This window comes from Pseudonaja textilis, chromosome 16 (assembly GCF_049901715.1).
Source record: "Pseudonaja textilis isolate UNSWEBS1 chromosome 16, rPseTex1.2, whole genome shotgun sequence".
NCBI lineage: Eukaryota > Metazoa > Chordata > Lepidosauria > Squamata > Elapidae > Pseudonaja > Pseudonaja textilis.
Genome location: NC_142005.1, coordinates 10,517,247 through 10,531,121, shown reverse-complemented (window position 1 = coordinate 10,531,121; position 13,875 = coordinate 10,517,247). Strand labels below are relative to the sequence as shown.

Sequence of the window (13,875 nt, the reverse complement as noted above, 5' to 3'; positions counted from 1 at the left end):
CTTCAATCTCCCAGAATTCTCCAGCCAGCTGGCTGGAGAATTCTGGGAGTTGAAGTCCACGAGTCTTAAAGTTGCCAAGGTTGGAGAGCTCTGTTGTCAGGGATCCCACAGCAGCCGCAGATCCTGCGCGGGATTTCTGTGCTGAGGTTTGGGCGCTTGTTGGCTCAGCCCTTCTGGGCGCCGGAGAAGGCCTCGGCTGCGCCGTTAGGGGGCGCCCGGGCTCCTTGCTTGGCTCCCTCCGCAGCTTGGACAGCTGGCTGAGCTCCGCTGCGGCTCCACAGACCCCGGCGGTGGCTGATAAGGGCCTGGCGGGGTGGGGACTTTGCTGCTGCTGCTGCTGCTGCTCGGGCAGGTCCTCCGGGACTGACGGGTGGCAGTTGCCTGCCCGAGTCCAGGGGCCTCCGACTGCCCGGGAAGGGACCCCACCCACTTCCAGCCCTTTGGGGACCCAGAGGCTGGTTTGCTTTCCAGCCAGCAAAGCCCCCCCTCCGCTTAAGTTGATCTGTGGTTGTGAAGTGGGTCCGGCTGGAGTGAAGTGCCTGGAATTCGCCTGGAGAAGGAATGTCACCGCGGCTGCAGAGCCCACTTCTTCTAGCCCTCTGAAAATAGGGCTTCAGAAAGGAAAAAGAGATTTGCCTTTTGCACCTCAAAGGCTGGGCTGAAAATAGAAACCTCTCTAAAGCCCCTTTTCTCTTGCGGGCTGAGTAGCTTCCATCTGGGGGCAGGGGAAGAAAACAGGAAAGGGACCGCCAGCCAATCTCTGTGGCGACCTTTTCTCCTCCAATAATGGCATTTCCAGGCCTTTTCTGAGGGAGGCATTACTCAGTGGCTGCCTGTGGCTGATGTCATCCCATTATCTGCAGAGGCTGCCAGGGAGGAAGGGGGGGAGGGGACGCATCCACCGAAGAAAGGGGAGAAAAGACTCTTTTCTGGAGTCCACAGACACACGGCCCCCCTCCCCCTCCCCTGTTTCATCCCCCCTCCCCTCCCCAGCCTGTTCCGTCTTTTGCTGCAAGTCGACACAAAGGGAAAGAGGCATTCAGGAAACTCATTAAAAAAAGTCACACGACAGTGAGTTCCGCAGGGAATATCTGCTTTAACCCGAATTAACTCCAGCCCGGTTATCTCTCTGGTTGAGGGGTTGAAGCCCAAGCGGGACCCCTGGGATGCCTTGAAGGGACCGGAGCCGGGAATGGAGGGGCTACCAAGCAGCCACAGCCCACCCAGACTGGTTGCCTTTCCTTCTGTGCGTCCCCAGTTTCTTTCCTGTGTGTTTTGGGGAGAGGGCTCATCTGGAGGGGCACAAAATCAGACCCAACCAGCCCCACCTCAAGCTGCTTGAAGCAAGGAAATCACCCCTCCAACCACACACGCATGCACGCACACCGCTGGCCTGAGCCCAAACCAGGCCCCTGGCAGACAGTTGGCACCAGCTGGTGTGAAAATAAACTCTTCTCCTCCCCTGAGCGAGCTGCCTGCCTTGGATTCCTCTGGGCTGCAAGCATCACTTGGGAATGTTTGCAAAATGCTGACCCCTGGGGAGGCTGGGGGGCAGGAATGAGGCTGAGGGTGGGACTGGAGAAGGACCAGAGATGGAGGCCCTGAGGGTTTCTGGAGGAGGGGGCCTGCTTGCCCCCCTCCCTGGCTCAGCCTGTGTGCTGGTGGGATCTCCTTCTATGGCCTGCCAAGTGTGCTGGAGGGCAAGGGTCCTGGCCCTGGGACCACCAGCTGCTGGTCTTCCCCTCTCTCCCCGATGAGAAGAAACCCTCCTCTGGGCAGCGCTTCCCCGGATTTGCCCCCCAAGAGCACCAAGAGGGTCTTAGCACCCCCTCCTTGGTCCCATTTCCATCCAGTGAAATCAGGGAGGTTCCATCACCACCGTGAAGCCCCCCCAGATGGGCGTTTCTCCCCCAGGGCTCAAGAGGTGCCCGGAGCCCCGTGCCTGCTTCCTCCGAGTCTCCTCTGCCCCCGGGGCAGGGTGCCAAGTGTGGACGAGGATGTCTCTCGTGCCCAGCTGGCAAACACTCCTGCCGCCCTGGGACCAGAGGGGAAAGCCTGGGCTGGCCACCCAGTGGACCTGCCCCTTCCAGCCCCCCTCCCCACTGCCCACTGCCAGGCTCCCAAAGGAAGCCCCAGACCAAGCTGGCTGGAGGCGATTCTGGAGGAGGCTGAGAGGAGCCTCGGTCCCCGCTTGTCCCTCCTTCCTTCTCTCTGGCTGGACTATAATTACAGCGGGCAAAGCACCATATTTACTGCTTTGGGAACGGCTGGCGCCATCTCCGCTCTTTCCCGGTTGTCCTGACACCTCCAGAGTCCCCCCCCCGCCCCCCTTTGCCTCCCAGTGGCCAACCGGGCAATTCTCTCATGGGCCCCCTCTCCCCTTCTGAGGGGGATTACAAGAGTCCATTGTTGGGGGGAGGCAAGCAGGAGGAATCCCCCCTTCCGGGGGCTCATTCACGGTTGCCCCCCCCATTGCTGCCAGCCTCCTCTTCCAGGCCTCCCTCAGAGGCGGAGGGTCCCAGGCAGGGGCTGGGGGGGCAGCAGCACCTGCTCCCCACTCCCCCCCACCCCCAGTTTCCATGAAACCCGAGTGCGGGCAGCTCAGTTACCCCCTCGCTGTGACCCCTCCTTCTTCTGGGGAGGGGGCTGCTGCATTCTGGAGAGTCCAAATCCCCTGCTGGCCAGGCTTTAATCTGTCAGAGGTGAGGGGTCTCCTGTGATCCTGGCCGCCCCCTCCTCGCTGCGTGCTTGTGCTGGGGAGGTGGCTGAGGCAGGCAGCAGCTGCAGGTGGGGAGGGTCTGCGGACGGCCACGGCCCTCTGGGCAGATGCTTCTCTGCTTAGGGAGGCTCTCAGAATAGATCCGGGGCCAAGGGGCTCTCTTCTCCTCCTCGATGGTGCCCGGTTGCTGGGCGAGGAGCGGCTCCTGCCTGGACGGCTGAAATGCAAAGGGTCAGCTCACGCCAGCCACGGTCCCCAAAGGCAGGCAGACCCCAGGGGGCGAAGGACCCCAAAGCCCCTCCTGAGGCAGAGATCCTGGGAGGATGGGGGTACCAAGGGGCTGGGGGGGGGGAGAGTGGTGGGGAAGTCTCCCCTCTGAATCCATCGCAGCAAAGCCAGCTCCCAGGGCCCTCTTGCAGTGAGGGGGGCGGAGACAGAGCAACCAGGCTCCCCTCAAGCTTTCAGGAGGCCCCCCACTCCCCCCCATCGAGCCCCCCGCCCTCCGTCCTTCTGGTCGGCCTTCAAAGCTGAACTTCGGAGTCAGTCTTTGCTTAGAGGTGGGAGGGGGCCCCTCGGTCCCCCCCAAGTGTCTGGCTTCCCATTGACTGCATCAGAGGAATGGGGGCTGGGCAGAACAATGGCCAGGGAGGGGAGGGAGGGAAAACCCACCAGCGTGTCCTTCGCAGGCCCCCCTCCCCTTCATTTTCCCCCTCCTCCCCCTCCCCAGCATTCCTGCCCAACAAGGAGACTAGGCTGCCTCCTCGCAACCAGGCAGCAGGTGGGATGGGGGTGGGGGCTCCATTGTTCCCTGACTTGGGTGTGTGTGTGTGTGTGTGTAGCAAAATGTGGTTTTTCAGGAATTGAGAGAAAGTCAACTAACCGAGGGAGCAGACACAAAAACGGCCTGGCCCAGCAGTGGCAAGTGGGACGCCTCTCCTGAGCGGCCTGGAGAGCCTGAACTGTGCAAAGAGGCCCAGGACTACCCATCCCCCCCCCCCCCCCCCCCCCCGCCCGTCCGTGAGGTCATTGCTTTGAGGCTATCTTGCCCTCCCCCCCTCGGTCCTTCCCAGCCCCCATTGAAACAGGCCACAGAGCTCCTAATTGAATGGACCCAGGCCAACTGGGGCTGCAGACAAAGGAGCTGCACTGGGGCAGCCCAGACGGAGGATCCGGGCTGTGTGTGTGTGTGTGTGTGTGTGTGTGTGGAGCGAGCACCAAGGGAGAGAGGAGCCGGCGTCATTTCCATGTCCGGCACAGAGGCTCCTGGCTGCTGGAGGCCACTTTCCAAGGCCCCCTGGGAGCCCTGAGGGTCAGTGGCCCCCTGAAGCACTCAGCCGCAGGGGAGGGGGCTTCCGACAGCCCAGCCTGGACCCTCCTGGGCTGCAGCTTCAGCATGGCTCTTCACCTGGGCCTGTGGCTTCCCCCTTCTCCTCTCTGCCAGGGCCTTGAATTCCACAGGGGCCCATGGCGGCCCAAACCCAGTGCCCCCTCCCCCAACAAGGGCAATGCCAAAGAAAAGGCACCTGGTAAACGTGTCTTTTGTCAGCCAGCAGGGCAAAAACAGCCTTCGTGATGCCAAGGCCTCTGAGTCAGGTCTGGCTCCCCATAGAGGGGGGTGGGGGGGGCGGTGTCTGATTTTCCCATTGTGTGACTTCAGCCCTGCCATTTGCCCTTAAAAGGGCCGGCTGGGCGCAGAGGACGGGGGGTTTATCTGGCCTTGGAAGGGACTACTGCAACCCGAGTGCAAAGCCAGCTCCAAGCCCTTCGGCCCTTGGAAGGACCTGGCATCCATCAAGACGTTTGGGGCAGAGCCCACCTCTCTCTCTCCTCTTCTTCCTCGCCCAGTAGGACCTGCCAACCTCTGCGCAGGTTCCTCGCCTGGCCTCCAAAGATGAGGTCTCTGCAACCCCCACCCCCACCGGTCTTGTCTCTCTGCCACCCAAGAGCTGCCAAAGGCTTTGGCCGCGAGCTGCTTCACCCTGGCATCCTCTTATCAGCCTCAAGCCCTCCTGCGCCTCCCATGAGCCGCCTGGCCAGGGCCCAGGTCTGCTTTCCCCAGAGATGGCGGCCCTTTTCCTCCAAGGAATCCGGGGAGGAAATGACAGAAGCCCTGGAGGCCAAGCGCTGCCTCGTTTTGCCACGGGGGGTGGGGAGGTGGTGCTGCTGGTGGCAGCTTTGCCCCTGGAAAACCCGCCCACCGCACTTGGCAGCTACATTTTCTCCCCTGCAGCCTGCTTTCGGTTTCAAAGAGTGCTCAATATTTTCTTTTTCTCAAGGGTATTGTTATGATTTCCGCAGCTTGTTTCTTTGTTAAAGTTGTGTGTTTGAAGACTTTGAACCCGAATGGTTTGCCACGCTGGGCCTGATGGAACGGAAGCCGCCCCACCCCCCCACCCCGGCCCGGCCCGGCCCTCCCGGCTCTCCTTCAGCATTAAAAACAGCCACAAGTGACACAAGCGCAGAAACAGGTGGTGGGCTGTCCATTATTGCAGCCACATTTAACTTTCTGCCAACTCCCCCCAAATATTTCTGCTCCGGAGGGAGCCGGCGGTTCAGCTGCATCAGGGCTCAAATGCATATTTTAAGGTCTTCCATCCCTTCCGCCATCTGGTCTTAGCTATAAAAAGTCCCCTTTTCCCGGCCTGGTCCCTGGTCAGAGCACCTGTTTCCTGCAGCCAGGAAGGATCTGCAAAGATTCTACCCATCGACCTTCCACTTCCCCCACCCGCCTTGGCTAAAGTACCGGCTGCTCAACACGTGGCGTCCAACCTGCAGAGGGGCGAAGCAAAGCTAATAGAGTGGAGGGTTGTTGTTTCTTTTCACAGAAAAATGTATTTTTCTGTGTGCGTATTCAAAATGATTTCATCCCTGTCTCTTTATGCCTCAGCCTTTTTTTCGGTACGGTCGGTCACGGCAGCCATTCTCCCCCCGAACGAACACGGGTGAAGCTTTAAGACGTGAAGCAAAACACGGAGAGTTTGTACGGGATAAGAAACCGATGGCTTTATTAGGGTCTCAGAGGCACCGTCGGGGGTGTTTTATCACCCTGCCTTATCGCAGAAGGCCCTGAAGTTCCGGGGCAGGAGAGGGACGCTGGAACCTGTTTCTGGAACATCCTCTGGAGAACTCTGCCCACGCTCTGAGGCTGGGCTGGGCTTGGATGGGTGCTTGAACCCTTCCCGTTAAAAAGAGGGGAGGGGGAATCCAACCCCTGTTCAGGAAACTTCGGCCGCCACTTTGCTACGCTTCTGTGAGCTGGGCAGAGGCTCGGAGGGGTTCTGAGTTTATGCCAAGGGACCGAAACACGGGGTGTTTCTACCAGGGCTGTTAGATCTGCCCCATTCAAAAGCATGGGGGCCCTGAGACACCCCCCCCCCCGGGGATAGATGGCGAGCGGATAAGAGGAAAAGAGATTCCTGAGAAATGAAGGAGAGAAGGCAGGGACGAGAAGGGAGCAGCATCAAATCACGTTTATACTGAAAACTCCAGAGTCTGTTCCGCGTATTCCTCAAGTAAGGCACATCTTATAGGAGCCGTTATCAGAAAAGAAGCCCTCCCTCTAGATCCACCTGTCTCAGCCACAGCAACTGCAAGGTGTAAGGACTTCAACTCCCAGAATTCCCCATCCGGCAGACTCCATTGGGGAATTCTGGGTGCTCTGCGCTGGGTGAAGCACTTCTGACCCAGGTAACGGTGGGGAGGAGGGACACTGTAAAAGTTTGGCCGGAGAACTTCAGGGCGCCTCACTTAGAAGAACAAGGTGTGAGACTGGACCTTCCTAAACAACTTGTTTTCCTGATGGGCAGGACTAGAGCCGGATGAAACATTCCACTTTCTTAAGAAAACAAAAACAAAACAGTTTTGCCAAATTGCGGGTTACACTTCAGGGGAAGACAAAGGCTATCAGACACTGGGCTTGAATGCCTTCTCCCTTTTAAAAAAAGGGTATTTTAGAAAAAGCCTACCGTGGAAAACATGAAAGGGCTGAAAACGTGGCCTATCGAAGCTTCTGATTGTCAGTGGGGCTACCTCAAATTGGGAGGGAGGGAAGGAAGGAAGGAAGGAAAGAAAGTCGGGGTGGGTGGGGGCTGAGACAGAAGGGGAGCGTCTAGCGGGAACTACGCGGCTTGTCACTGGCTGGAATTAAGGGGTCAACGGGGACCTTTCAGGCGTCTTCCGAGGGCTGGAGATCCAGGTCCCCTTCTGGCCGGAATCCCAGGGGTTGGCGCCGAATCTCGTCCCTGAACAGGAAGGGCTCCAGCTTGGCCTCCTTGCCTCCTTTCACACAGGCCTTCTGCCGCAGGTCGTCCAGGATGTTCTCATCCAGGGCCTCCTGACCGAGGGGGACCTTCTCAAGAACCTCAGGGCTGCCGTGTCCACTTCTAAACCCTCCTTCGCCGGCTGGGACTGGGGGTGGACTCTGGCTTGGGGTCTCTGCCACGGGGGAGTTGCCCTCGGTGCAGAACTGTGGGGCGACAGTCCCCTCCTGGGTGAAATCCTCGTCTCCAAGGCTGTTGAGAAGCTCACGTGGGAACCCATCCAAGCTTGGCTCCTCCTGAAGCCCGTTAGCCTGGCTGCCCCCCAATGGGTGGGCTTCCCTTGGGGTGGGAGGAGAGCCTTCCAGAGCCTCTGTAGGAGCCAGGGGTGGCCCCTGGCCCGGAGCGGCCGGGGGAGCATCGAGAGGCCTTCCTTCCGGGGAGCCAAGCCCTCCCAGCTCGTCCTCAGCTGCCTTCCTCAACTCTTGGTTGAACTCCAGAGCTTGTTCTACAATCTCCAGAATGTTGGGGTCTCTCTTGCTGTCTAGCGGAAGACCCACCACGTCCTCTGGGAACGTCTCCGGGAAGCCGGTTCCTGGGGGATCTTCCACAGCCACCATTTTCTGCTGGATCAGATCTTCTGGATCCAAGACATGGAAACCTTCGTCCTCACAGGGTTCTAGCAGGTCAGGTTCCACAGCCCCCTTCGGACCACTCAGAGCGCGGTCGCCTTCCAGCACTATTTCTCCCAAATCCGTGACGCTGGTCAGGGGGGAAACCTTGGCAGGGGCCACATCCATAGGCTCTCGGTCGCTAAATTCCAAGGGCCCCTGATCTTCCTCCTCCTCCTCCTCCTCCTGCTGGGTGTAGCTGGGGTCCAACCCGTCCGCTGGGAACCCCAAGCCATCTCCTGGCTCCAAGGGGAGTCCTGCGCCCACCTCTTCCTTGGGGGTGGCTGGGCTTCTGGCCACCTCCCCCTCCTGCCAGGGGTCTTCCTCTGGCTCCAGGCCACGGGCCCCTTCCTGCTCTTCCTGCTCAGCCTCCCCGGCGCCCTCCGCCTCCCTGTCTTCTGTGAGCGGCGACATTTGGATGAGGGCTTCGGCCGAACCCCCTGGCTCCTCTGAGCTTGGCCCCCCCTCTTCCTGTGCCCGGTGGCCGCTTTCTCCCTTTGGAGGGGCCTCCTCCCCTCCGCCTTCCTTGGCCAGCCAAAGGCTTGCAGGCTCTTCTTCTAATACGGGGGCCTCCGCCTCTTGCGTCCAAATGGACATCTCTTCCCCCTCTGAGGAAGGAAGAAGGGCTGGAGTCTCAGGCATGGTCAGCCCATTGTCTAAAGCTGGCTGGCCTGGCAAGGTCTCTCCTCGCTGGACGTTCTCCTCCCCGGCCCCTCCTCCCTCCCTCTGGGCATCTGGGACGAAGTCTGAGTGTTCGGGGGTCTCCTGGGACCCTGAATCCTCCCTCTGGGATGCCTTGGCCTCTTGGACGTCTTCTGGGCTGGTGGCCTCTTCCATGGAGGGGCCTTCAGCCTCGGCCAGCTGCTCTCCTGCCTGGGGACTGTCCAGCCCCCATCCTTTCTCCTCGGAGCCCCCGGGGCCGTTTTCCTTCACCTGCAGCAGGCTCTCTGTCACCACGGCACCACGTAGCTCTTCCATCTGCAGGGCATCTGCGACGTCCTCACTTTCTGGCCCTCCGGAGATTGTCGCCAAGTCCCTTTCCTCCAGGGGGCTCCCTTCAGCTTGCAACGGGGTCTCTGGGAGCCCCCTCCCCCTTTCTGCTCCTCCTCCTCCTCCTCAGGCCCCTTCCTGCTTTGCTCTCCTTGCAGCGTCTCCTGCCCCTGGACGCCTGCCAGGTCCTCTCTGGGCAAGGCTGCGCCCACTTCCACGATCCCTTTGGGTGCCTCCAAATCGAAGCAGCCCTCGGCCTCCCTTCTCCCTTCATCTCCCGTATCTTCTGTGGGAAGAGGTCCGACAGCCCCTTCTTCTTCCTCCTCCTCCTCCTCCTCCTCCTCTTCCGTGACTTCCCTGCTCTCAACCGCCTTTGGCTCTTCCTCTATGGCAGGACCTGAGCTTCTGGGCGGGGCATCCTCTCCCATGCCGAAGACCTTCTCCTCCTCCTTCTCCTCGGTCTCCGGAAGCCGCTCTTCTCGCCTCTCCCAGGTCTCCTGCTCTGCCTCCAGGACGAGAGCAGCTTTCTGGTCTTCACCGGCAGGCAGTACCGTAGGGGGGGTGGGTGAGCAGCCCCCCCTGGCTGGGCTTCCCTCCCGCTCCAGGTGCTCTGCCTGCAGATCACACCTGGGGGGACTCTGGGGCTCTCTCCTTTCCTGGGAGAGGAGAGCTTTTGGGCTGACCACCTCGACATCTTCAGCCCCTCCACAGTCCTCCTCTGGGTCCACTTCTGGGCCCCCTTGGAGGACATCGGTTGGGGGGCTGCCCAGCTCTGGGCCTTCCTGGCTGCCGTTCACATTGGTGGTGGCCTCCGGGGCAAATTCTGGGTCCTTGGGTGCTTCTCCCAATGCCTTGCCCAGCACCTCCCCAGTAAAGCAGGCAGCTCTTCCTCCTCCTCCCCCCGTCTCTCCTTCCATTCTGGGGACCCCCTTTCTTCATCGGCCTCCTTTTCTCCTCCTCCTCCTCCCCTCGGTTCTGCTCTCGGGAATTCTGCTCCCAGGGCCAAGGGGGCCTCTGCCTCCAGAGCCGGCCAGGCCTCTTCGGTCCCGTGCAGCTCAGCCCAGGCTTCCTGGCCACCATTGACCTCTGCAAAGTCTTCACAGACCCGGAGCTCCTCCAGGGGGTCGGTGGGTTGGCCCCCTCCTCGGTGCTCTTCCTGGGCCTCCTCCAGCCCCTCGCTGCTCCTCAGGGGGAGGGGCTGCTCCTCTTCGGAAGAAACGCCCGCTGGGCTTTTCCCCGCCTTGAGCAAGCTGGATTCAAGGGGGGTTTCTCTGGGGCTCCCCTCCTGGATCGCAGTTTCTACGGCTTCAGAAACCATCTGGCTCAGGAAGGGCCCGCCTGGGGCTTCTCCCTCCGCTGGGGGCCCCTCTTCTCCCTCCTCCTTTTCCCCAGAGGCCCTTCCCTCCTCCTCCTCTCCTCCACCTTCGGCCTCCCTCTCCGCTTCTTCCTTTCCGCTCTCCCCTCCATCGGCCAGGCCCCCGGGGCACCTTCCCAGAGCCTCCTCCGGCTCCACGGAGTTGAAAGCCAGCGGGGGGTGGCTGCAGAAGATGGACTGGGCCAGGCTCTCCATGTGGGTGACCGTCACCCTCTGGCTGCGCTGGGAGGCGTCCAGGCGGAAAGCAGAGGCCTCCTTTGGTGGCGGCAGCAGCCCATCGGCGCTCTTGGTGGCCTGCGACTGCCGGAGGGAGGCGTTGGCCTTCTGGAACTCCCTGGCCGCTGAGCTCGGGATCTTGGCCCCCCAGGAGGGTGACTCGGCTTTGCTCTGGAACCCCCAAAGCATTGGGAAAGCGGCAGGGCTGGGGCGGACATCCCGGCTCCCCGAGCGGCCCTGATCCACCGACGGCCCCTGGAACCGGCCGAGCGTTGCTTCACTTGTTGCATCTGCAAGCAACAGAAAGAGCGAGAGTGAGGAAAGGCCGCGGCCTCCAGTGAAGCAGGCCACCCTCTGCCAAGAGGGACCCCGCCCCCCCGAGGAGGGGACTGCCCCACTCTGCCCATCTGTGGAGGGGGAGGGAGAGCGGAGCCTCCCAGGGAAGGCCTGCAAGGCATCCCGGGGGAGGGGAGGATGGGTTCCTCCCCCCCCCCAACAAGGAGAACTTCTGGCCCCCCTCCTTTCTGAAAAGTAGTTCAGGGCAATCCACGTTTTCCTGCGGGAAGCAGACATTATGAAGGGGGGGGGCGGATATATATACATATATCAACAGGGAGGGGCGACCCAGTTCCGTCTTCTTTCGGGTTCAGCAAAGCCGGGACTTTGCCTGCTGAAGGGCAGCTCTGTCTGTTGTGGGAGAAGTGGGCCCTGTCGGCCTCCCCTGGAAGCCCCCCACTCAGCCCTACCTCTGAGCTCCCTGGCCAGCTGGAGATCACTTGCCGGCAGCTGCAGCCTGGAGCTCTCCGCTTCCAAGAGGGCCCTGCAAGGCAGAAAGGGATTCTTGAGACGGGGGCGGGGAGGGGGCGCCTGGGGGCTATTCCTGGCTTCGGGCAGCTGCCTCTCCCTGCCGGGTTTTCTCCACCTTCCCAGCGCTGGGAGGCTCCCCCTCCCCCCGCCCCGCGAATCAGGAGGGGGAGGGGGCGAGCAGGAGCAGGATAGGGGTGACATCATGCGGAGTCTGCCGGCCGCCCTCCCGCCCCCGCTTACCGGCAGCGGGGCCATTCTCATGCTAATCAACAGGAGCCCCCCCCCGCGCGCGCCTCCTTTTGTGTGGGAACCGTCGGGGAAGGAGAAGGGAGGCAGAGGGAGGTTCCCATGGCGCCGGAGAGAGGCGCGTCTGGCGAGGCAGAGGCGCACGAGAAGGAAGCGGACCGGCGCGCCTGGGCCCTTCAGCCGGGGGCGGTGGCTGCGCGTAGCCGCCCCCGGCCTTATTTTAGAGCCCCCCCGCCTCGTCCAGCCCTCTGGGTGGCCGGGGAGCTGCGGAGGGGGCGTCCCTCACCTGTAGGTGGCCACCTCCAGGCTGAGCGACATTTTCAGGTGCACCAGCTGCTGCCGGTCCTCCAGGACCTGGGCGATCTGGCCGCGCAGCGCCTGCTTCTCCTCCTCCAGCGCCTCCATGGCCATCTGTCCGGCAGAGAAGGAGACACCGGCGGGTCAGCAGCCGCGGCCCCGGGAGCCGCTCTGGGGTGGGGCAGGGGTCACGCTGCAGGAGCCCCCGGGCGGTCCAGCTGGGCTCTCGGGCAGCAGGACCCCCGCCCTCCCTCCCCGCCGGCATCTGCGGGAAATCCCGCCGATCTGCCCTGCGAGTGGGTGTGGCAGCCCAGCGCTCAGTTTTCAAGCGTGTCAGAAAGAAAATCTTTTGTTCTGCTCGGCTCCAGCCTCGAAGGCCGGTCGAGCCGCCTCCAAAGCTCAGCCTTAGTTCTCCCGTTTCATTCCGATTTGGTCCAGCAAAGCGATTCAAGGGCCCCGGCCGGGCAGTTCACTTTCGCCTTCCACCCCCCTCCTCCCCATTCCAAGACCAGCAGGGCGGGGCTCCCTCTTGCTGAGCTCCGGACGATTGAGGGAGGAGGGGGTACGTCCCCCTCCCCTTCAGGGTTGGAAGGATAAGAAAAGTTGAACGCAAACGTTATTTTCTTTGAAAACATTTCTGACTTTGGGGAAGGGCCCCTTCCCCGCTCCCCAGGCCCCTGCAGCCTGCTTGGGGGGAGCGGGGGGGGGACTTGCATCTGCCAAAGGAAACGGGAGAGGAGAAGGAAATGGGACCCCCCAGAATTCGTCTTGACACCCAAGCAGCAAAGGGGGTGCACCAGTCCCAGGAGAAGCGTCCTGTGGCCTTCAGGAGGCCATGAATGGGGGGAGAGAAGGGACCGCTCTTCCCCAGCCAAGAGGAAATGACACCCAAAGCTGATGTGATCCCTGCAGCCCCCAAGCTGCCCAGCCCGCCAGATGCCAGTGGCTGAATCACAGCGCTGGCTCAGAGGAAGTGCCAGGCCATCCTTTTGCCAGCGACACTCCACTTCCTGCCTACAAGCCCCTTTCCCAAGCTACCAACAGCCCTCCAGGTGGGCCGCTCGCCCACCCTCCAGTCCGCTGCCCACCTGGGACCCCAGCAGGTTGCCGTTAGGGGCAGAGCTGGTCGAAAAGCCGCCCCAGGCAGGCGGGCATCCCTGGGCAGCCTCACCTGCAGCTTCTCGGCGTCGCCCTGCTGCTGAGCCCACTGCTGGGAGAGGCTCCCCTCCAGGGTCTTCTTGCGGGCCTTGAGGCTGGCCAGCTCCTTCTCCAGCTCCTGCAGCTGCAGCTGGTTCTGCCGCTTGTGCTCGGTGGCCTTCCAGAGGTTCTCCTTGGCTTCGCAGAGGGAAGCCTCCAGCTGCGAGACCTCCATCTTGTAGGTCTCCACCGCTCCTTTCCAGATGTTGGTGAGCCTCTTGGCGTAGTCTTCCACTCCCACCGGCTGGAAGCAGACGGGCGCCGCACGGAAGCCGTCCAGGCTCTGGGAGAAGCTGGTCGTCTCCTGGTCCAGCCGCAGCAGCTCCTCCTGGTGGGCCGCCACCAGGTCTTCCACCTCTTTCTCCAGCTGGGTGGCCTTCTCCCTCAGCCAAATGTGGGCCCGCTTCTCCTCCTCCATCTCCTTCTTGCTGAGGGACAAGAACATCTTGGCCTCTTCCTGGGCCGCCCTCTCCCTCTGGCACCTGCTCTGCACCTGTTGGACCTCTTCGTAGAGGGAGTCCCGGGCCAGCTCCACCACGCACTTCTCCTGATAGGCCTGGTCCAGGGTGGCCCGGAGCGTGGCCACCTCCACCTCGTACTTGGCCCTCCAGGGGGTCTCCACCAGGCCCCCCTTCAGGCCTTGGATCTCGGCCTTCAGCAGCTCGTTCTCCTCTTCCAGGAACTTCACCCTGGCCAAGTAGGCCTCCAGGCGCTTGTTGAGGTCCCACATCTGCAGAGACTCCTCTCCCAGAGGCCGCGAGGAGCTGAGGAAGCTGTCCATCTTCCAGGCGCCTGTCGGAGGCAGAGTCCAGCCGAGAGGGGAGCCTGGCGGGTGAACAAGGGCTGGGCAGCTCCGCACGGCGATTCATAGGGAGGAGGGGAGGCTCCTGGCCAAGGAGGCTGGGCTTAACACCTCCCCCCCCCCCCATCGCCCAAGAAGAGCAGCATTCCTCGGGAAGCCGGCGGCAGCGGGTGGGAGGAGAGGCGGCTTGGAAATGCCTCCTCGGCAGCTGCTCCCCCCTGGCGGTGCTGCCCCCGCCGGAAATCAAGAGGCTCCTCAACATCGGGAGGGAGGGGGGGGGGAATGTGGGGCAGAAAACG

At 62.0% G+C, this 13,875-nt stretch overlaps 1 protein-coding gene across 1 annotated transcript; it reads right to left on the bottom strand.

Annotated features, from left to right (window-relative positions):
- Positions 1 to 5,702: 5,702 nt before the first annotated feature.
- Positions 5,703 to 13,635, bottom strand: NES (nestin). Its single transcript, XM_087914189.1, is given in 6 exon segments — positions 5,703 to 8,758; positions 8,845 to 9,501; positions 9,504 to 10,517; positions 10,974 to 11,047; positions 11,567 to 11,691; positions 12,749 to 13,635. Coding segments are annotated over 6 exon segments (4,551 nt in total). The 5' UTR covers positions 13,556 to 13,635; the 3' UTR covers positions 5,703 to 6,884.
- Between the last annotated feature and the right edge of the window lie 240 nt (positions 13,636 to 13,875).